At 43.0% G+C, this 23,054-nt stretch overlaps 1 protein-coding gene across 1 annotated transcript in view; it reads left to right on the forward strand.

Moving 5' to 3' along the window:
- The window catches only part of LOC309684914 (E3 ubiquitin-protein ligase RBBP6-like), a gene marked incomplete at both ends in the record, with an annotated part of 30,747 nt that overhangs the window by 4,974 nt on the left and 2,719 nt on the right, over nucleotides 1-23,054 (forward strand). Inside the window, 6 exons of the mRNA XM_082500750.1 lie at nucleotides 1,331-1,413; nucleotides 6,441-6,498; nucleotides 20,523-20,605; nucleotides 20,725-20,821; nucleotides 21,580-21,719; nucleotides 22,633-22,805. Of these exons, the coding sequence (XP_082356876.1) occupies nucleotides 1,331-1,413; nucleotides 6,441-6,498; nucleotides 20,523-20,605; nucleotides 20,725-20,821; nucleotides 21,580-21,719; nucleotides 22,633-22,805 (634 nt within the window). The remainder of the gene's footprint in view (nucleotides 1-1,330; nucleotides 1,414-6,440; nucleotides 6,499-20,522; nucleotides 20,606-20,724; nucleotides 20,822-21,579; nucleotides 21,720-22,632; nucleotides 22,806-23,054) is intronic.

A 23,054-nucleotide genomic window follows, 5' to 3' on the forward strand; every position in this document is an offset into this window, starting at 1 on the left:
GGCTGATTCTTCAAGAACACAAAACTGTAGCACAGGCTTCATTTTTTTGGTACTTACAGAGCCGAGATAAAATATCTGAGGACTTCCTCTTGCACTGCCGTGTTCTCTATCTGTCAGTCTCAGAGTGCTTTGTGACCAAGGAGAACTGTGATTTGGGGTTTGGGTTTTTTCAGTACCAGGAGAGAACAGGTTATGTATACAAAGGAACTTCCCCGTTCACTAGATTGTCAGAACATAATGTTTTGATGTTCGGGTTTTCGAATGTGTTTTCACTGCTTTATGTTGGGTACAAGTGCTTTATTTGAAGTTCTGATCCCCTTTCTTTCTTCTCCTAGAAGTCGAACTGGGCCTACGAGTGGAACATCAAAAGCAGTATGTAAAAACAGTCTCAAAGGTTTTTCTACACACTGCACTTAATTCTAAACAATGTCGCCTTGTATTAATTTTCCAAACATTGACTTAATCTATTTTCCAGTAAAATGTAGTCTTTGTGGCAAATACAATGTATTGAATTCAGCATAGCAAAAAGTGAGTAATGCCATCATTTGCGCAGTTCTCATGCGAATATCGGTATTTGTGCCCAGTAATGCATTGTATTTCATAGTGAATATGCTGGAAAATTTCCTGTACGACTTTATGTTGTACAGATAATGTATGGTGGGTTTTAGATCATGCAGGTTCAAGGTTTGCACAGCTGAACTTGGTGCCGTGTTCTACCTCTGTCTGTCCGTAGCTTGTGATACGTATGTTTGTATGGGTTGTTGCGTGCTTTTTGTTTCCTGCAATGAAAATTCTTTAGAGGGTATTTTTTTCCTTTTTCACATTGTATTGCTTAGCTTTGGTTTTGGAACAACTTCCCCGACTCTTGAGTGTCCTTTTAATGCTGCAAAATATAAATACTGATAGTTGCATGCATCTTTCCCCATTAAATGAACAGTGGATAGCTTGTCCTTCTAATGGTCCAGAGCTTAAAAATCCGTTTAAAAATACGGGATAGTATATTTTTTTCTGCACATAGCTTCAGTCCACTTGGAAGAAAACTGGATTGTTCACAGCAGTCTTTCTGTGAGATACAAACAGAGCCGAAGGTTCTGAGTGCCCGAGAATGCTCTTTTCAGGGGGGTGAACGGGCACATAAACATCACGCGATGGCATATGGACTCCCCAGAACACGTTCAGGACAACTGTATTTGATCGAAGCAGCTGTTTTCACGCAACCTCAGCTAGCGTTGTGCTGCTCTTTCCAGGATGGGGTGAGCGGTGCTGTCTTGGGCTGTGTGGGCTTGAACGTGTCTCTAACGTGTGCATCAAATCCTTCCCTGTTACACAGAGTGACGACCTGGCCGGTGCTTCCGAAGAAGATATAACGAAAGCTACGATGATCCAGTCGTGCTGTAAATACGATCCAATGAAGTAAGTGTTGCTAATGTCACATCTCTTCTTTGAAGATTATGGAAAGATTGTAGAGGTGGGTTCTTTTAACAAGAGAGACAAATGCATACCTTTTTCTTCTTTTCCCAAAAAATTGTTAGTTCCATGAAGAAACCCTTGGCTCCACCTCCACCATCATACATTTGCTTTCGTTGCGGAAAACCTGGCCACTATATAAAGCACTGCCCAACAAATGGGGTAAGATTGTGGGGTACTTCTGGTGTTACTTAGCTTTTCTTATTTTTACCTTGGCAGTTACGTAACAAACACGGGAACGCTCTTATTCGGAAGTGTTTCTCTTGGGGTGACAGACAGATGCTATATGGCAATGTTGCAAAAGCCTTCAAAATTCAAGGGAAACCTAGAATTAAAAATGTGACATTTTCTTTTTTCTACGTCATAGACATTAAATATGCCCATAGATCTTTCTCTGGGAACTTTCATGTGTATTTACATATATTTCAATACTATTGATGTTTCTGTTGACCCCACCTATTGAGTATTTGCGTGTTTTAATGACACAAGTCTCTGGCTGAGTACTCATGCCAGGTAACATCAGTCGCTGAATGCATGTGCAGCCTTCATGTATATAGGTGGTGAAAGTAAGTTTCTGCAGTGGCCGATTCCGAGCACTGAGTTCAGCTCTCACTCTGGACTGCGCTTTGGAGCCATATGCGATTGTGTCTCCTCTCTGAGTGGGTGGTGAGCTCAGGGATATGTTACCCTTATGGAACCTGAAGTTAAGCAAAAGAACGTCGATTGAGTTCAATACGCTGCTCAAGTCTTTGAAACATATTGGCTCTATTAATTTAGGAAAATAAGTATTTTAGTCGAGAAACCCTTGTGCTAGGTAAAAGGAGAGGATTAAGGGCTTTTGCTGCTTAAAATAATCATTGAAATGTCATTCTAAGCGTGGGTCTTAAGATGAGATATGTCTGCATTTCTTTTTTTAACAGGACAAAAATTTTAAGCCTTTTCCCAGAATTAAAAAGAGCACAGAAATACCAAGGAGTTTCGCGATGGACGTGAAAGATCCCAATAGAAAGGGTGCTATGCTGAAAAACACTGGAAAATGTGCACTACCGATTATTAATGCGTAAGTATGGAGTTAATTGGATGGACCAAAAAGTGAAGGAGACAAACCCATGCGTAAATGCCTGAGGGACGATGCAACCGAGTTGGCCAGCGTCGGTCATTACGGGGGAGGAAGCACTGGCATTGCATCGTCACCTTAACAACTGTGATACTTGCTAGTATTAAAATGGGGTGGTCCTACTGTTCGTGCCTCTGGAACTTGGTTAAACTTGCAGTGCGCTAAGAATCTGTAGTTCTGTAAAACATTTCTGTCGTGTTTAATGTGGAGTTGTTCTCTTGGAAAGCTCATTTTGCTTCTGTTTTATGTTCCAAAGGCTTCTTGTAAAATTTAACAAATAGCTCTTGGACTGAGATTTCCTCCCCTGCTCTGACTTTTATCAAATCCCATGTGGGAAACCCATTGAGATTTTCCTGTTGCTATAAACTAAGACAATAGTACTGTGTGCTGGCAGGAGTGGCTGTTTCAAAATGCACTTGGTGGCACTTCTGTTCTTCTGTCACGCATCTCCTTTTGTAGAAGCTGTAACATAGACCTCTTCCATCTATAAAATGCACTTACTCGGAGACAAACTTTATCCTGAGCCTACAATTTGCATGTACCCTCTGGCCCAGGAGAGGTGGGATTCATTGCACCTGATTTCTGGCTGTCAACAAATGATGTTTCTAGTCTGAGCTAATTTCTTAGTTGATCCAATGAATGGGAAAGTTCTGCAGAAGGAAGATTGTTCCCACCTCCCTCTTCTCATATTGTGACTATTGCAAAGTGGTTTAAACTAAATGTCTGCGTCTCAGAAGGCAAATGTGAAATGAGAATTCCATCTATTATCTTCCTCTGGTGATATCCAAAGCTTCGAACAGTTTTCCTTTACCCATCTGTAACTTTTTTCTTCTTCCTTCCCCACCCCACCCTCCAGGGAAGCTTATGCTGGAGGAAAGAAGGAAAAGCCTCCCTTTTTACCAGAGGAGCCGTCCTCCCCCTCGTCCTCAGAAGACCCTATTCCAGCTGAGTTTTTGTGTGTCATTTGTAAAGAGATAATGACTGATGCCGCTGTTATTCCCTGCTGTGGAAACAGTTATTGTGACAAATGTACGTATTCTTCCCGTGTTTGTTAATTCAAAACATCACCTCTGATTTTCTGAGAGCAGAAATAGGAGACGGCGAAATTACGTTGTTGCCCGTTCTATTTCATACTAATGTATCCCCTGAATAGGAAAGGGCTCTTTTTGTATAAAGGAAAAAAAAAGGCAGAAAGCTTTTTTTCCTTTCATGTATCCGGTTAAATCCTCTTTCCATGCGGAAGGAGGCGTATGAGAAGAGTGCATAACTGCGCAGTGCATTGCAGTATTAGATATCAAATGCATTTAGTTTTTTCACAGCCCTTTCTCTCACACATAATTGTGTGCTCTGCAACAAACAGGTCGTTGGGCATTTAATCTGCATTCTTCTCCAGGGGAGAGTTGGTGGAATCCTTCAGAACTCAAACCTACTAATGTTTTGTTGAGGTGTGTTTTATTCATTAACTGTGAGGTTGGTGACATCTCACTGCAGCGGATAGTGGAAAAGAGACTGGTCGAACCATCAAGTGTTACACTGGTGAAATATCAAAACTGTATACCAGAAATAAATGCTGCATACTAGAAATGTTTTACACTATTGAACATTTACAGCTTCACGCTCTCAATTAAAGCCATATTCCCCCATCAGTCATATATGTCTTTTTATTAGAACCCCCAACATTGCCGTCCTTTGGCTAAACCTTCTGTGATGACTCTATTGACACACAGGTATTAGAACGGCATTACTGGAGTCTGAGGAACACACATGCCCAACGTGTCATCAGACAGATGTTTCTCCTGATGCTCTCATTGCCAACCAGTTCCTGCGCAAGGTAACGTGATGACTTCTACGTAAACTGTTTGTAAGAAAAGTCTGTTAGTAAAAGGTGAAAGGGAAGAAAATAATAATTTACGTCTCCTTAAGCAAGGCTAAATTGCATAATAAGGCCACGTTTACTTTCTAAATACATCATCTGCTGTTACAGAAGCTTACAACTCTTTAGAGACAATGGGGCCACTTCAGGGCACACTTTTGTTTTCCAATTTGGTGTTAACACTGAAGTGCTTTAAATACAGATACTCTGAGTCACTCGTCATCAATATCAGTGTTTAATGCGATGTGTTCATACATCTGTGTGTTGATTCATTTTAGGATTGATAACGTTTGCAGGAGCACACAAGTAACATTACTCTGTGGAGCCTTTTCTTCGTGTATCTACTGAAGTTTCATACTACCTTTTTGTAAACGTTTTTCTGCCTCTAGGCTGTGAACAACTTCAACAATGGAACTGGTTACGCAAAAAGGCTCCGTCAGCAGATTCAGCAGCAGCAGCCGCCACCGCCGCCACCACCTCCACCACCGCTCATGCCTGTTTTACCTCCTGGACCTTTTCGGTAGGAAATCTGTAGATCAACATGAATATGAAAGACACCAAAATGCTGCAGTCAGATTCTTCTTCTTGAGCTTCTCCGCTGGCGATTTATGCATCATTAGTGACAGTTCCAGATAACTGTGGAATTTCTGGGTTTTGTCTTTACTTCGAATGAGGACACATTGATAAGTTGGAAGTGTGCCTCATGCAAGAATTTTCTCAGACCTGTTTCTTGCTTGGTTGCCTTATCAGTCGTTCAGTAAAGGTTTACCCTGAGAGAGGAACGTTTTTTCCCCAGAAGCCCTTTGATTGCATGTGGCTCACAGTTCCTAAAGGAACCATTTAGTTATGTCAAATCTTCTTGAGTGCATCAATTTCTCTTTAGGACTGGGGAAATAATATTTTCATGAAAAGTGTAAAAGTACAATTATAGGTAAAATTGGCCAGGTGTTTTCACATTACTTTTTTCTACAGTCTTGATATCATCGATACTATGATAAGTCAGAGTCATCCTCAGCAATACACAGTGTAGTCAGTGCCACATACAGATTGGATAATAAACGTTGAAACACTGTAAATCTGAAGTATTTACAAACATGACAGTCTAAGTTTGCAACCCAGTGAAGTCATATGAAAATACATGAGAAATCTGTGCTATTGTTTAGGGCTTATACCCTTTCGACTTCATGCGCTGAATGCAAACAGCCGCTCTGCCCAGCAGACTGTCGGGCTCGGCCGTACCGTTGAATGCACCGGATCACAGTTCAAAAGAACCTCTCGGGCAGTCTCTGAATGATCACATAGACATTTCCCAATAGAATTGCAGCTCTTCCATCTTCCCACACTGAGATTGAGCGTGTGGGTTACACGTACTCTGATCCTTTCATGTGCAGCCAGCTTAATAAACTATTTTTCCCGTGAGATTTCTCTTTCAATGCCAGTAGTCCATAGGGACTTCTCGACAGGGCTTCATTTGGAATCGGCCAACTTCACATTTGTAAATCTGAAGTTGTTTCTCTTATTTATATTTTTTTTCTCCATTTCCAGTAGTCAGCCTTTTCTCACCTTAGACTTTATATTTCAAGCAGCATTCCAAAATGCTGTTTGATTAATAAAAGTGTGGGTTTTTTTGTAGTGGTGCCGATAGCGTTATACCTCTTGCTGCTCTGCTGACGGCTGCTGAACCTCCTCAATCTTCCTCTCTGTCAATCAGCAGTTTGTTGGAAGAGAAGGTAAGTTTGATGTCAACATAGGCAAGGATTCTTGTATTTTAGTAGAGCTTATTTTCCAACTGTTTGCATTTACTCACAAGACCTGTCAGGTTCCTGTGCTGCGACAACCAGCGTTCCCAACTCTTCCGGGCCCCCAGGGACAACCGATACCCACAACTGGTAAGGAACGATAACTTCAGAATTTCGTTTAAAAAATTGACCTTCAGACAAACTCAATGGGATTTTGCTCTTTGTCCTCTCCCCACTCCAACAGGTCGCCCAATGGGAGGCAGTGCGCCTCGCTCAGCAGGTGGCAGACCGGGCTGCGAACTGTAAGTGTCCTACCGAAATTCAATATGTTCCTACTTGTAACCTGCTAAACGAGGCCGTACCACATAACTTACACAACAGCTGATTTATAATGAAAAAAGTCTGCACAGATAGTTGTGGAGAATACAAGTGGTAATTAAATTTTAAATGCCTTAATTTGAATTGGCCTTAGCAGAGGGGATCTGCGCTTGCAGTAAGATGATTTAAAATAAAAGCCCAGTACAGGATTGAAAAGAGGACTCTGAAAAATGAATGCTTTTTGAGGAAACCATAATTCCATGTAAAACCTAAAGAGAATTAAAGGATCAGATGGAAAGCCGCCCTTTAGATTACTGACTGAATAGAGCTGGAAAAATTGATTTCCCAATAGAAATCAGCCTCCAACGTTCTTTTTTCTAAAAATTTTAGTTGATACTAATTGAGCAAATCCTTGGAAAAGTCAGTGCTGTCATTTTATGACAATTCTGAATTTCTTCAATGTGTTCATGTCCAACAGCCAAGCTGCTTTCTCTCAGTTGGAGAGAGCAGAGACTGTTTTATCCATCATTGCAGTGTCAAGCTGGTCCTTCCTTTTGGTATATATTTGTTCTAGATAGATTGTAAGGGCACAGTGTGTTTATAAAATGTTATGAGCAATAAAACCAGAAACCAGGATCCATTCCACAGATTATCTAAAAATCTCAAGTTCAGTAAGCAAGAAAAGAACAATTCAGGGACAGGAACAGGCCAAATACATCATGGTGAGGCGACAACATCGGAAGTATTAAGTGTCTCACGGAGCGGCAGAGGAGCGGTGGGCGCTCAGCACATGGGAGATGGGAGTCTCTTTTAAGCACGGGCAGCCTCCACCCACAGTCGCAAGGCGAGAAGAGGAGAGAAGACTGCGGGAACTGTTGGGGGTGAGGGTGTGGAAGGCAAGTGAGAGGATCAAGAAATGAGCGTAGTCTCAAATGACCAGGAAGCAGGGAGCAATATGCTTACGTTGAGAACAAGAAGCCACCATGCTCCCGCTTTGTTCTCTTTCCTCTGTAAAATCAGGGCAGAGCGTTACAAACAGTGACACATGTCTTGGGGTCTCTTTAGAAGTTCAAATCGAGGATTCCCGCACAGCGAATGTTCCCAAAGAAGGGCTCAAGCCCAACGCTACCAACATCAACACCAGTCTTTGTGCCTGTGCCTCCACCTCCCTTGTATCCTCCACCACCCCAAGCACTTCCCCTTTCCACCGGCCTTCCACCACCCCAAGCACTTCCACTCTTCCACAGTTTTCTTCCTCAGTTTCCGCCTGCTCAACTTCCATCTGCTGCGTACACTGTCCCCCCGCTCCAGGGTATGCCCCAGCTCCTGCAAGCGTGTCATCAGCTTGGGTACCAAGAGCAGTACCATCCCCACGACACACGCACCTCCTGTATCTCGGGAGGAGTTTTACAGGGAACAACAGAGTCTGAAAGAGGAGTAAGTAGTTGGCTCAATGAAGTTGTGTTGCTCTTCACTTCTGCATTTTGAGAGCAGACCGGACTGCAGTTACACTAAAGTGCATCTGACATAAGCAAAAATGACGTAGTGCTCTTTCCAATCTACGTTTTCATTGGAGACAGTAAACATGCAAAACTATTCTAAAGGATTCAAATGAGCATAGGCAAAAAAAGCCCAGATGACTGTTTGACATGTCCGTACTGGAGAAGCAGGTTGTCTAGAAGAATCAGGAGGAGTTCCGCTCCAGCCCCTGTCATTACAGGGGTTGGATGATTCAAGGGATCACCCTGACAGGAGTTTCCTACGTAGGGTACTAGCTCACATACGGCAGAGGTTACAGCAGAGCCATCGTTAGAATTGGGCAGCAGTTGTTCAGGAGCAGGTGTCTCCGTTACTAAAGCTTCACTGTAATGACATCCTTCACCTCCTGACAGCTGTGGCGAGGCCAGAAGCTGAATAGGTGTCATTGCAGGATTTTCTGCGTCTCCCTGTTCTGACTGTAAGCGTTACCTCGAAGCCCTTTGAAGGGGACAAGGAGAGAAGGTGTCTTTCTTTCCTCTTTTCCTTATCACATGTGGATACACGTAGAGATATTTACCTGGGCTGAAAACTGGTGGCTTTGGCTAGTATTTGGTTGACATTGTTTTCTTTGGAATTGAAAGATCAGACTTGTTTGTCAGGAAACTTTACACTGGTGAAGGACTTTGAGAGGAGGAATGATGCCAACGAACATATGAGGAATACTTTGAAAGGGTTCTTCAAAAACTAATGAAAGACAAACTTGTGAAGAAAAGACTCAAAGTAGCTGATGTCTTCTATGCCTAAAAGTCACTTGGGCAGGAGTGGGAATAGGCGGCTCTTAGTAATGCTGCCAGAATCTCTCCTAGAGGAATGGCATTGCGTCATAGTGCCAGAGGCTGAGTTTAGAAGCTTTTAGACAGGACTTTTCTTGAAATGCTGTCACTATCCTTGGTGAGAGCTATTATGGGCAAAATTTTGGTAGGCCATCAGGCCAGAAGTGTTGGTTAAACAGTCCTGTGTGTAGGACTGCAGGACATGTAGTTTGCATCCTGTACAAATTGCCAAATTTGTGAAGTTAAAATGACAAAGCTGGCATTTTAAAACTGAGCTTTACTGTCTGAATCGTGTTTTCCCGATGTTTCACAGTGTGCTGTAGACATTAAGACTTGCTCTTTTTGCATCTTACTGCAACAAAAATGGTTTGCACTGCATGGAGTTGCCGAGTAGTGAAACGTGTGCGTTCGCGCACCAGTAGAGGCCAGTATACACCACCTTATATCAATCAATGGCTGTGGTAGTTGATGTGCTAGAAGTGAGTGGAAACAGACTTCCCCTTCCCGTATGCTTTTACCCTAACAAAGCAGCAGCTGTTCTGTCTTGGAAGCAGAAACTTTTACATGCCATCAAGTTCTTCAATTGGCAGGAGTGCTGTCAGCAGCCAAAAGGAGTTTTGACATAAGCATACGGAGAGGGAAAAAAGGAACAAACCAAATTGGTGAGGAAACAAAATTACTTTCATTTATTGCTTTTGTGTTGTGTTTTTTTAAAGGTCCAAGACTCCCTATAGTGCTTTATCTTACCACCGTTCATATACCTACTCCACATCAAGACCAGGTTCTTGCCGCTCTCGCTCCCGCTCCCGCTCTCCATCATTTAGTCGTTCCCATTCTCGTGCCTATTCGCGATCACCACCGTGTCCAAGAAGAGACAAAGGGAAGGGGCAAAGGGAAGTTCCAGCATATGACAGGGAAGCTTACTACGGCAGATCGGTTGACTTTCGAGATCCATTTGAAAAGGAAAGACACAGAGAAAGGGAAAGGGACTATAGAGGACGGTATGGAAATTATTACAAGGACTGTGCTGGTGGTGCTCATCCTCGACCTCCAGCAAGCAGAGACACATATTCTCCAGAGAGGTTTGGTCCACCTGGGAGCAGACGAGAACATTCACCATATGCTCGAGGACATAGGGAGGACTACCCTGGTGGGCAGAGCCACCGAAGTCATCATAGAGCTGGAAATTACCCTGAAAAACCTTCTGGAAGGGAGAGCCATGGCATCAGAGAGCCTACAAAATTGAAAGACAATCAAGTGGGAGATAACAAAGGACAGAAACATCAAAAACATTCAATTGTTTTCAAACTGGTGTCTGAAAAGGAGAAAAAAGAGGAGTATAAGCCCAAAGCAAAAATTGAAAAGCGGAAAGTAGAAGCAGCCGTTCCTCCTAAGAAAGACAGTATTATAAAACCATCAAAGGCTTCCCAAGAGAAGGTCGGCACTGATCATGAAAAATCTCCGCGAAAGGAACCTCCTGTGAAAAAGGTGAAAAAGGAGTTGCCAAAGACAGGCAGTGTTAAAACATCTTCCTCTTGAAAGGATGAAGCTATTTTGATACCATCATTTAAAGAGTAGTCCCCAGTTTGGGAAGACAGAAGAGCATTACCTTATCAGCCTCGGCGTAATGTTGTAACATATTACTCGTCTTCAGGTAACATAGCAGAAGCGCTTGACCTAGTTCAGATGAATTTTTATTTCTTGAAAACTGTTAATTTTCTCTTGTTTGCTACCACGTGCGTAAGCACAAATCCCATGTTCATCAATAAAGTTAACGGTCTTGTAGCCTCGTGTGTTCCCTGTTGTGTCCATATTACATTTCTAAGCAGCACCTTACCATCAGCTGACAGGTGTCTCAAAAAAAAAGAAAAAGGGAGAAATGCTGGAGTGGGAGAGAAGACTTAGTGTTAGTGAGAACTAATCAAAGTAAATGAAAGACAAAGCAAACCCATTCCCTTCTTGTTTGCTGTGACAGCACCTGGTGTGGGCTGTGGGCAGCCACAGGGAGGGCGGAAGCCTTGCGTCACTCTGTACGTTCCTCTCTCTCTCCGCCCCTGTAAAAGCACTGCGGCTGCAGGTGCTTCTCGTGGTGGAGACACAATCCGCTTAATTCTTAAAGCTAGCTCAGGGCTTGGTCTGAAGTGTGGGGGGTTTCTTCTCTTCGCCTTTTTTTTTGTTTGTTTTAAATCCACTCATTTCTGTACCTGTTTCAAAGCAGAACCTGGATCTTCGTGTGGCAGGAATAAATCACGGGGAAGCTTGCCAATTATTGTTGAACAGGAAAGCAGCAAAATTAAAATCAGTTCAGAATTTTTTCAAGAGGATGCACAAAAACTCATCATTTGACTATTTCTTCATTGTCTTGCTGCTTTTACGTTAGCTGTCATTGCACGCTTGCAAATCTGCGCTGCTGTCCTGCGATTACTACCGCCAAAGCAGGAAAGTGGATGCGTTTTGTTTTAGTGTAACCACGGCAGTAACTGCACGGACCTCTAGTTGGTCTGTGTCCTGAGAGGCTGCAGAAATGCAGAGAGCCGTGCCCATTGCTGCATCGCCATCAAGCGCAACTGTCATCTTTCCTGGCTGAATCTGTAGTTTAGTCAAGTTATTGGGTTTTAGGAAACCACCGTGAAGTAACTGTAGCACCCAGCAGTGACCTTCCCCTTCCCCTCCTCTTTCCTGTCCCCTTTCCCCCTTACTTTGTGCCAGTTTCTGTTTAGTCTTCTGTTTAAATGGGATTTAATACACTGACTGTCAATTCTGTTTTGGGGGGGCTTGTGGGGTTTTGGGGTTGTTTGGTTTTTGGTTTTTGGTTTTTGGTTTTTGTTTTTATTATTCTGCAGTATTATCTTAGAGTTCTATACAAGTGTCATGGATATGTTGTTTCTGCTTGACTGACTGGAAGGAATACTTCAGTATTACTGAATAATACTCCAATCGAGAGCTTTCCTGATGTCTGGTTTGTGCCTGAAAAACCACAAAATGGGAAAGGCTGTGCCTGCCACGAGAGAACATAGGACTGGTTTTCCACATGTGAAAAAGAGTGGCCTATGGAGCATGAAGCTTCAAAATACTTGATCAGGCTTTCTTTTCCACAGAACTCGGCACAAAATGTTCTGAGGAGAGGGAAACTTGAATATTCTGGTGAGACTTGCAATGAAAGGAAGTTCTCTGTTCCCAGACCTGGGTGTTCCTCTCCAAAGGCATATTCTCAAGAACTTTATAGTTCTTAATACCGTAATGTTGTGTGTGCTAGATACTTTACTATCTACCAGGACCCCCAGATCCTTCTCCTCAGAATGGCTTCCCAGCAGGTCTACCCCTAACCTATACTGGTTCTTTGCATTCTTCCTCCCCAGGTGCAGGACTGTGCACTTGCACTTGTTGAACCTCATCAGGTTCTTCTCTGCCCAGCTCTCCAGCCTGTCCAGGCCACGCTGGATGGCAGCACGGCCCTCTGGAGTGTCAGCCACCCCTCCCAGTTTGGTATCGTCAGCAAACTTGCTGAGGATACACTCTGTCCCCTCATCCAGGTCTCTCACATTTCCTCACTCCTCTCTCTGGCTGCTCTTGCCCAGCAGTTTTTCCCCCTTCGTAAATCTGTTCTCCCAGAGACGCTCCCACCGTCACTGATGGGCTCAGCCTTGGCCAGCGGTGGGTCTGTCCTGGAGCTCTGTCGGACATGGGGGAAGCTTCTAGCAGCTTCTCACAGAATTTCCCCCTCTAGCCCTCCCACTACCAGACCCTTGCCAGGCAAACCCAGTAGAGAATTCATTCTTCTCGTTTTCTGCCTCATTTGGGCACAGCTATACAGCTACAAAGAGCCCCTGTTTGGATCGCTCTTGGCAGCATTAGCACTTTCTTACTCTGCTGATGCTGCCCACTGACAGTTCATTATTCATGGTCCTCATCTGCTTTCTGGAGCTTTCCTTGCCCCGTGTGCCCCAGTCAGATGTCGGGCTTATGGAACTGTGGGAGCCTTCTCATATCGTGTCTCTGTTCACAGCTCTCGCTTGCACTCCCCACCTTGGTCCCCTTCTGTGCTCAGGTGGATCCATCCCTGCAGAAATCTCTTTATTCCAGTGCCAAAGTCCCCGTGGTCAGGTGTGCAGTATTCTCCTTCACAGTTATCCGCAGTATCCGCTGATACTTGAGTTACAGACAAGTTGATGGGCTCCTCGAGAGACAAGAAGTTGTTTCGATGCCTTCGTACTTCTTCCCCAACTTGGGTGTCACTACCGCTGAGCCTCGGACCGTTTGTGCCCATGGTGTCACTGGCACCTGCTTGTCATGTACGCGCCTGTCACCCTTCCCGCTGGCAGACCCATGGCGTACAGTACAGGTGTGCTCCAGTGATTAGTCCGTCCAGCCAAGTGGTGGTGGTTTTGTTGTTTTTTTTTTTTTCTAAGAAACCAGCAGTCACATGCACTTCTAGGCCTCTGGCTTGAATTCTGCCTTGTATCTACCTCCCTTCTTTTTTGGCTTCATCTGTATCCTTCGTACTCGTCAAGTGGCGGCATCCTTCTCTTTTGAGGTCACGGCTCCTTTTCCTTTCGGTGCTTCCTGTTATGCTTTACTCCTAAGTTCCCCAGTTTTGGTCTAACAGTGCTAGATAGTTTTTGTTCAGGGCAGCCTGGGACCTGAATGGGAACAGAGGTGTTAATTGGGGACACGGGCATATGCTGTTCTTTCTGCTTGAGCTGTGGCAGTGGACACCACGGCAGCAAGAAAAAGCAATGAAGCCCAGCAGTGTGAGCAGGTAACGGCTAACAGGGGACTAACAGGAAGCAGCAAGTTTCTCCATCCCAAGAAAAAGGTACAGTAAGAAACACACTGATCACAAGGATTTTGGCTAAAACCCAGCCAAAGAATAAGGTTTGTCTTAGATTTGTTTCTAAGACCACACTTCCTACAGCAAGAAGCTGGGTACTATTTAAGCCCCACCAAATGGGTTTGTTCCATTTACGTTGAGGAAACGGTGGAATGGGAGACTCTTTGAAACGGTCCGATTTTCCACGCTTTACTCTGAAGCAATGGAGATAAAGGAAGACATTCAAGCCGGACAGGTCCCAAAGCACCATCTTTATCATTTCATGAGCTGGAGGAGCGGCTGGCAACCGTGGAACCTCGGAAGCATAACATTCTGTACTGGCTGGCAACTGCCTTTGTTGGTCCAGCAAGCCTGGAGCAGGTACCACCTCTTCGTTTGTGTGTGTATTTCACTGTCAGTTGTAGTTTTGTTTCAAGAAAGAATCAGAGGTAAGGTTCTGACGGTCTAGTTTTTGAAAGAAAATGACTGCTTTCAGGGTAAGAATACGATTTGCCTGACTATTGATAGCTTTAACGTTTTCATGTATGTTCTGGCAGTGGAGGAGAAGCACAAAAGGTGAAAATGGCCACTGCTGGGAATGACGACTATTTTTATTCCGACTCTGCACAGGTAAATGCAGTAGATTTTAGAGTGGTTTGTATTGTTGATTTTCTTGAGATGTCCATGTTGAAAGGGAGGTTTGTTATGTAAAGTTTGAAGTTGCTATGTCACGCTGGCTGGGTTATGGCAGCATCTGTAGATGAGATATCTGATCTTCAGAAGTGCTGAGAAGAGCTACTGATCATCTAAACTATGGACAATTTTTCCTGGGAACTGGGCTCGGATACTCAGAGAATACACAAGTTAAAAACCGCGCATAGAGATCACTCATCACTGTCCTGTTGAACCAACATTATATTCTGAATAAATAGGCCGTGTTTGCAACTTCTGCTTATAGCGACTCCCTGAATTTTGCAAAACCAGTTCTTTAAAGCAAAGTCCTTCAAAAGGGGTTTGTTCTTCCAAGAAATATTTACATTCCACCTGGTGAAAATCCGGGGGCGGCTGTAGGGCTCTTTGTCATTGCATCCGTTTCATCCCGGGGGATTTAGGCGTTAATGCCGGGGCGATGGGCTTTGGCTCCAGCCCCCAGCGTGTCTCAGGGGATGGCCCAGTCGTACTGACTACAGTCCAACAGTGGCGTGGGTTTGAGATGCTGCTCCTAGACCCAGCTACTGGTGTCTGGAACTGAGTGAAACTGACCTTCAAATGCTCCGATATTTTCAAGTGTGACTTTGTTTTCCTCTAAAAAATCACTCAGAAACTGGTTAAGAAATAACCGGCAACCTGGCATTTCCAGCTGTCAGCTGGGATGTCGTTCATACCCAGGATATAAACCCGAGTTTATATTTGTCACCATAATGCTGTTATACCTGGACTACTGTATTATTAATTAAAACCGAAGAGTTTTAAAAGAGGAGATTCACTTTTGAGGCAACCACTAGCGTACGGGAATGTAGCGTGACTTACCCACAAAGTCATTGTCCTCATGTGGGTTCCGGGTGCAGATTCTGTCGCTGTGTTCACAGCAGCCCCCCCCGCGTATTAATCCATTTAGTCCATTTTTATTGTTGTATTTACAGTACCTGAAAACTGTTTTCTCCTGCAGCAAAAGTACAGCAACACCTCCTGTTGCTGGGAAAGACAACCCTCAGGCTGTTTGAGCGTCAGTTGTGCCTTCCATCACAGCAAACCTCGTTACATGAATGGGCCTTTTTTGCCGCCTAGTAACAGTGAGTAAAAATATATTCTCAACCATTTGTTCATGAGAGTAAGTAGATACAGGAAAACGCCCTCCCAGTGCTTACTTCCCGTGCTTACATAGTATGTATTAAGGTCAAGAAACGCACTGTTACAAATCACTCGGGTATGATCTGCTGCCCCAGCAAGTTGAAGGCAAAGAAAGGAATTGTATTGGCGTTTGAATAGGGTCTGCCACATGATTTTTTTCAGCTGTCACATTACAGGTCTTCCTAACTATGAGTGACATGAAAGATGAACTCACAAATGGCAATTTAGGTTGCCAGGGTCCACAGAGTAAAAGTGTTGCTTTACTTGGGTATTTGCTAGATTAAATCTCTCCAGTAGTGAAAGCGGTGAGTAGGCAGGTAATGATGTAAGAGAAATGAGTAGTGTGTGTGGTGGGGGAGGAGGTTGGTAGGGCCACCGGTAGCAATATCTGTTGATAGAGCACAACATGTGAGATGGATGAGACCCCCCTCGGATAGATAACGTCAGACTACAGTGCAGTGCGTGCAGGTGTCTTTCCATTCATCATTTGGAATAAATTGTTCAGGCGTGAACATTGGACGCAGGCTATTGAAATACAGTGTGCAAGGCAATACCATACCCCCTCGTCCTTTTTTAAATAGCGTAGAATGATAACTGTGTTCCTCTTTGCAAAAGGCTTTCTTCAGCACTGCCTCATCTGCCCATTCAGAGAAGCAAGTGCCCATGATTCTTCCTACTCTCTGTAGTTGGAAGGTGCTCTTGGAAGAGAGTGTCTCTCCTACTCTCTGGTGGTTGGAAGATGTCAACCTCTGCAGATTTTTTCTACAATGCACAATCTCTCTATTTAATGATTCCTTCAATATGATAATGATTTAAAAACTGTACCTGCTGGTCTGAACCTGGACTTGATGTTCTAGTTCCCTCCTAATAAAATACATATAATGTTCTTATCTGCAGATGCCCCATTGCCACAGGGTGTAGGAGAAGGGATTCTGCCTCCGGCCCATCGTCAACAATCGCTCAGAACTCATAAGAATATTTTACTACCGGTTCACCCTCCAGTGATTATAAACCTCAATGACGAAGATGACGAAGAGGACAATGAAGAGAAAGAGAACTGTAAAAAGTTTTTGTCTTTCTTTTTCAATGAAGTAGAGTGGGGGTTTTGGACCCTTGCAATGTACTTCACAACTGATGTATTAGAATTTTTTTTTTAGAGAAGAGTTGTTGACAATTTTTGGAAATAGTTTCCAGCTAATCTTCAAATTTTGGAACTGGTAGTCCCCAGATGGGAGTGAGGCAACGTTTTCTAACTCCTGTGAAATGCCTGGCTGTAGATGTCAGCAGTGGTATAAACCACATACCTGAACTGGGACAGATAAGGAGCGCTCACTTCACCAGCTCTGCCGGCAGACGTCACGTGATGGTGACTTTAGGCAGAGGTTTGGTGACACACACTCCCCAGTGACGTGTTTAGTCAGGAGATTTCCTTTTGGGTGTAAATGAAGGATTATTTTGCAAAGGAGTACTGAAGATGCTTTTGAATCATTTTAAATCACCAAACGTTAGCTTAATATGTGTTGTGAGTGCAATTCCATTGCACTTGGCAATGCCTAATATTAAGGAACCCTTTTTCTGTCCCGAAGCAGAGGCTACAGTCAGAAAAGAAACAGCCATGACCGAAATGAAATTCATTATGGGATTTGATTATTAAGAATTGTTGAAGGTCTTTGTATAGATACCTAAAAATCTTTTAAAACTGTTTCCTACAGATGTTTCTGAATGGGTGCCTAAGACTGCTGCAGATATTGAAGAGGAAAGAGCAATAAAGGAAGTGTGCTATATATCTGGTAAATACAGAATTAGTCACTCTTTCCTAAACAGCAGCACTGCCAATATAGTAAACTCCGGTGGTTTTTTTCCCTCTTGGGATATATTTAGGCGAGTATTACAGGATTCAGTACCCTCACAAACACCGATCAACAAAAACCGCGTCTTTGCGTTGGGAAAATGAGCTATTACCCTTGGAAGCTACCAAGCGACGCTTGCAGAAAGGCAAGTACTTTCCGTCTTCTCGGACAATGTTTACCAGTTTTCAAATTACTGTTACAGGGAGAAACGATGACATAGTTTCCCGTCCTCCCCGCTTTTTTAATTTAGTGACGATAAAAGATAGCATATTACAAAGAGCATAAAAATCCTTCATTCCTTTTTCCCCATATATATTTATACTGTCACACGCGTGGTGACTCCCTGCATCAGACGACTGTAAATGGAAAAGGTGGAAATGGGCTGTTAACCCTACGCGTACGTTCCTGAGATACACAACATAGGTCTTTCATAGACTTTTTCTTCGCGATCAAGATCTATGTAGTCTAAGTTTAACCACCCTAAGGTTAGGAATGTAGTTTAGATTTCACATGTGGGCTCACTGTTGGACATGGAGAGAGACGGGCACTCTTTGGGGGCTGTTTATTGGATCATAAGACAGCGCCAAAGACAGGTGAGATGGCGCCGCGCTCTCTGCTGGCTCTCTTGGCTGTCTAGAGGATTAGATGCAGCCATACACCAAACTTTTATAGAACTAAATTTAGAAGAAATAAGTACCCCCTTGAAGTGTCTCGTAAAAGATAGTACCAAAAGAGTTCCATGTTGTTTTGAATGTTGGGCTTTATCCAACATAATTAAGGTCCAAGGAAGACAAGCTAATAAATATTTACCTCCCTTAATATGTTTCTACTTCATTCTTGACCAAGTGGCACGACTGAAAACAATCTGTATTAGTTCATTTAATGAACCAGTAATAATCCAATTCCATTTGTAGCCTCACAGAAGCCAAAGCAGCTTAGGCTAGATCAGGAAAGAACCTCACGCATTGTCAGACTCTCCTGTAGTGACCTTTGAGAGCATTTTGCTGTTGGCATTCAAACTATTTTAAAAATTGAAGATTTTGCTGCTTGGGTTTGATGATGAAACCTGAAGACTTCTTGAAATGTACTGTTAGAGTGTTGAGGCGATAACAGCACAATGTTACACAGAAAATTTTGCCTTTAAATCTGTGAAAGAATTTTCTGAAGTGTTGTGTAAGTACATAGTAACAAATATTCTTAAAAACTGATTGATATTCTTTTCTGTATTTATGTTGTTTTCAGAACACGCAGATGACAATGCCCCGACTCCTAAGAACTCATGGGTAATTGTCGGAAGAATCCCTGCTGGAGGAGTTAAAGCTAGCAGCAAACCATCAGTTATGTAAGTGTCCATAAAGCGTTGTATTCTTTGTTCAGGTTTCAGTGTGTTAGCTTTTTTTATGGGTATTAGTTTACAGAGGCATTGAGATTGTACCTCTCTTGTTAAAGCTGCTCTGACCTTTTGTTGTCATGGGGCAGATTTTAATGTATCTTTTATTTTGGTCACCAGACTCCTAAATCACACAAAATGCTTTCAGGTGTCATTGCTACTACTATTTTTAGTCCATTTAGCATATGGAACACGTTTAGTATTTTGACACCTTCATGGCTAAGCGTGGTGGATACCTGAAGACAGTGTGTGGGCTTCCAAAGAGAAACACTGTTCTACAGACTGTGCTGCTGAGATTTTTGTTATTTCTTTGTCAGACTACTGATTTGTTTCACGGAAGTAAACTTGCACTTTGAAGCGTCAAAATTATGACTGTTCCTTCTTAGAAACTAAACTGCTCTATCTGGTACCCATTTGTAATACCAGGGACCCACAGATTGGCTGAAGTTACCTCTATGCTTTGGTGGCTGATTCTTCAAGAACACAAAACTGTAGCACAGGCTTCATTTTTTTGGTACTTACAGAGCCGAGATAAAATATCTGAGGACTTCCTCTTGCACTGCCGTGTTCTCTATCTGTCAGTCTCAGAGTGCTTTGTGACCAAGGAGAACTGTGATTTGGGGTTTGGGTTTTTTCAGTACCAGGAGAGAACAGGTTATGTATACAAAGGAACTTCCCCGTTCACTAGATTGTCAGAACATAATGTTTTGATGTTCGGGTTTTCGAATGTGTTTTCACTGCTTTATGTTGGGTACAAGTGCTTTATTTGAAGTTCTGATCCCCTTTCTTTCTTCTCCTAGAAGTCGAACTGGGCCTACGAGTGGAACATCAAAAGCAGTATGTAAAAACAGTCTCAAAGGTTTTTCTACACACTGCACTTAATTCTAAACAATGTCGCCTTGTATTAATTTTCCAAACATTGACTTAATCTATTTTCCAGTAAAATGTAGTCTTTGTGGCAAATACAATGTATTGAATTCAGCATAGCAAAAAGTGAGTAATGCCATCATTTGCGCAGTTCTCATGCGAATATCGGTATTTGTGCCCAGTAATGCATTGTATTTCATAGTGAATATGCTGGAAAATTTCCTGTACGACTTTATGTTGTACAGATAATGTATGGTGGGTTTTAGATCATGCAGGTTCAAGGTTTGCACAGCTGAACTTGGTGCCGTGTTCTACCTCTGTCTGTCCGTAGCTTGTGATACGTATGTTTGTATGGGTTGTTGCGTGCTTTTTGTTTCCTGCAATGAAAATTCTTTAGAGGGTATTTTTTTCCTTTTTCACATTGTATTGCTTAGCTTTGGTTTTGGAACAACTTCCCCGACTCTTGAGTGTCCTTTTAATGCTGCAAAATATAAATACTGATAGTTGCATGCATCTTTCCCCATTAAATGAACAGTGGATACCTTGTCCTTCTAATGGTCCGGAGCTTAAAAATCCGTTTAAAAATACGGGATAGTATATTTTTTTCTGCACATAGCTTCAGTCCACTTGGAAGAAAACTGGATTGTTCACAGCAGTCTTTCTGTGAGATACAAACAGAGCCGAAGGTTCTGAGTGCCCGAGAATGCTCTTTTCAGGGGGGTGAACGGGCACATAAACATCACGCGATGGCATATGGACTCCCCAGAACACGTTCAGGACAACTGTATTTGATCGAAGCAGCTGTTTTCACGCAACCTCAGCTAGCGTTGTGCTGCTCTTTCCAGGATGGGGTGAGCGGTGCTGTCTTGGGCTGTGTGGGCTTGAACGTGTCTCTAACGTGTGCATCAAATCCTTCCCTGTTACACAGAGTGACGACCTGGCCGGTGCTTCCGAAGAAGATATAACGAAAGCTACGATGATCCAGTCGTGCTGTAAATACGATCCAATGAAGTAAGTGTTGCTAATGTCACATCTCTTCTTTGAAGATTATGGAAAGATTGTAGAGGTGGGTTCTTTTAACAAGAGAGACAAATGCATACCTTTTTCTTCTTTTCCCAAAAAATTGTTAGTTCCATGAAGAAACCCTTGGCTCCACCTCCACCATCATACATTTGCTTTCGTTGCGGAAAACCTGGCCACTATATAAAGCACTGCCCAACAAATGGGGTAAGATTGTGGGGTACTTCTGGTGTTACTTAGCTTTTCTTATTTTTACCTTGGCAGTTACGTAACAAACACGGGAACGCTCTTATTCGGAAGTGTTTCTCTTGGGGTGACAGACAGATGTTATATGGCAATGTTGCAAAAGCCTTCAAAATTCAAGGGAAACCTAGAATTAAAAATGTGACATTTTCTTTTTTCTACGTCATAGACATTAAATATGCCCATAGATCTTTCTCTGGGAACTTTCATGTGTATTTACATATATTTCAATACTATTGATGTTTCTGTTGACCCCACCTATTGAGTATTTGCGTGTTTTAATGACACAAGTCTCTGGCTGAGTACTCATGCCAGGTAACATCAGTCGCTGAATGCATGTGCAGCCTTCATGTATATAGGTGGTGAAAGTAAGTTTCTGCAGTGGCCGATTCCGAGCACTGAGTTCAGCTCTCACTCTGGACTGCGCTTTGGAGCCATATGCGATTGTGTCTCCTCTCTGAGTGGGTGGTGAGCTCAGGGATATGTTACCCTTATGGAACCTGAAGTTAAGCAAAAGAACGTCGATTGAGTTCAATACGCTGCTCAAGTCTTTGAAACGTATTGGCTCTATTAATTTAGGAAAATAAGTATTTTAGTCGAGAAACCCTTGCGCTAGGTAAAAGGAGAGGATTAAGGGCTTTTGCTGCTTAAAATAATCATTGAAATGTCATTCTAAGCGTGGGTCTTAAGATGAGATATGTCTGCATTTCTTTTTTTAACAGGACAAAAATTTTAAGCCTTTTCCCAGAATTAAAAAGAGCACAGAAATACCAAGGAGTTTCGCGATGGACGTGAAAGATCCCAATAGAAAGGGTGCTATGCTGAAAAACACTGGAAAATGTGCACTACCGATTATTAATGCGTAAGTATGGAGTTAATTGGATGGACCAAAAAGTGAAGGAGACAAACCCATGCGTAAATGCCTGAGGGACGATGCAACCGAGTTGGCCAGCGTCGGTCATTACGGGGGAGGAAGCACTGGCATTGCATCGTCACCTTAACAACTGTGATACTTGCTAGTATTAAAATGGGGTGGTCCTACTGTTCGTGCCTCTGGAACTTGGTTAAACTTGCAGTGCGCTAAGAATCTGTAGTTCTGTAAAACATTTCTGTCGTGTTTAATGTGGAGTTGTTCTCTTGGAAAGCTCATTTTGCTTCTGTTTTATGTTCCAAAGGCTTCTTGTAAAATTTAACAAATAGCTCTTGGACTGAGATTTCCTCCCCTGCTCTGACTTTTATCAAATCCCATGTGGGAAACCCATTGAGATTTTCCTGTTGCTATAAACTAAGACAATAGTACTGTGTGCTGGCAGGAGTGGCTGTTTCAAAATGCACTTGGTGGCACTTCTGTTCTTCTGTCACGCATCTCCTTTTGTAGAAGCTGTAACATAGACCTCTTCCATCTATAAAATGCACTTACTCGGAGACAAACTTTATCCTGAGCCTACAATTTGCATGTACCCTCTGGCCCAGGAGAGGTGGGATTCATTGCACCTGATTTCTGGCTGTCAACAAATGATGTTTCTAGTCTGAGCTAATTTCTTAGTTGATCCAATGAATGGGAAAGTTCTGCAGAAGGAAGATTGTTCCCACCTCCCTCTTCTCATATTGTGACTATTGCAAAGTGGTTTAAACTAAATGTCTGCGTCTCAGAAGGCAAATGTGAAATGAGAATTCCATCTATTATCTTCCTCTGGTGATATCCAAAGCTTCGAACAGTTTTCCTTTACCCATCTGTAACTTTTTTCTTCTTCCTTCCCCACCCCACCCTCCAGGGAAGCTTATGCTGGAGGAAAGAAGGAAAAGCCTCCCTTTTTACCAGAGGAGCCGTCCTCCCCCTCGTCCTCAGAAGACCCTATTCCAGCTGAGTTTTTGTGTGTCATTTGTAAAGAGATAATGACTGATGCCGCTGTTATTCCCTGCTGTGGAAACAGTTATTGTGACAAATGTACGTATTCTTCCCGTGTTTGTTAATTCAAAACATCACCTCTGATTTTCTGAGAGCAGAAATAGGAGACGGCGAAATTACGTTGTTGCCCGTTCTATTTCATACTAATGTATCCCCTGAATAGGAAAGGGCTCTTTTTGTATAAAGGAAAAAAAAAGGCAGAAAGCTTTTTTTCCTTTCATGTATCCGGTTAAATCCTCTTTCCATGCGGAAGGAGGCGTATGAGAAGAGTGCATAACTGCGCAGTGC

This window comes from Vanellus vanellus (genome assembly GCF_965231255.1).
Source record: "Vanellus vanellus genome assembly, contig: HAP1_SCAFFOLD_40, whole genome shotgun sequence".
NCBI lineage: Eukaryota > Metazoa > Chordata > Aves > Charadriiformes > Charadriidae > Vanellus > Vanellus vanellus.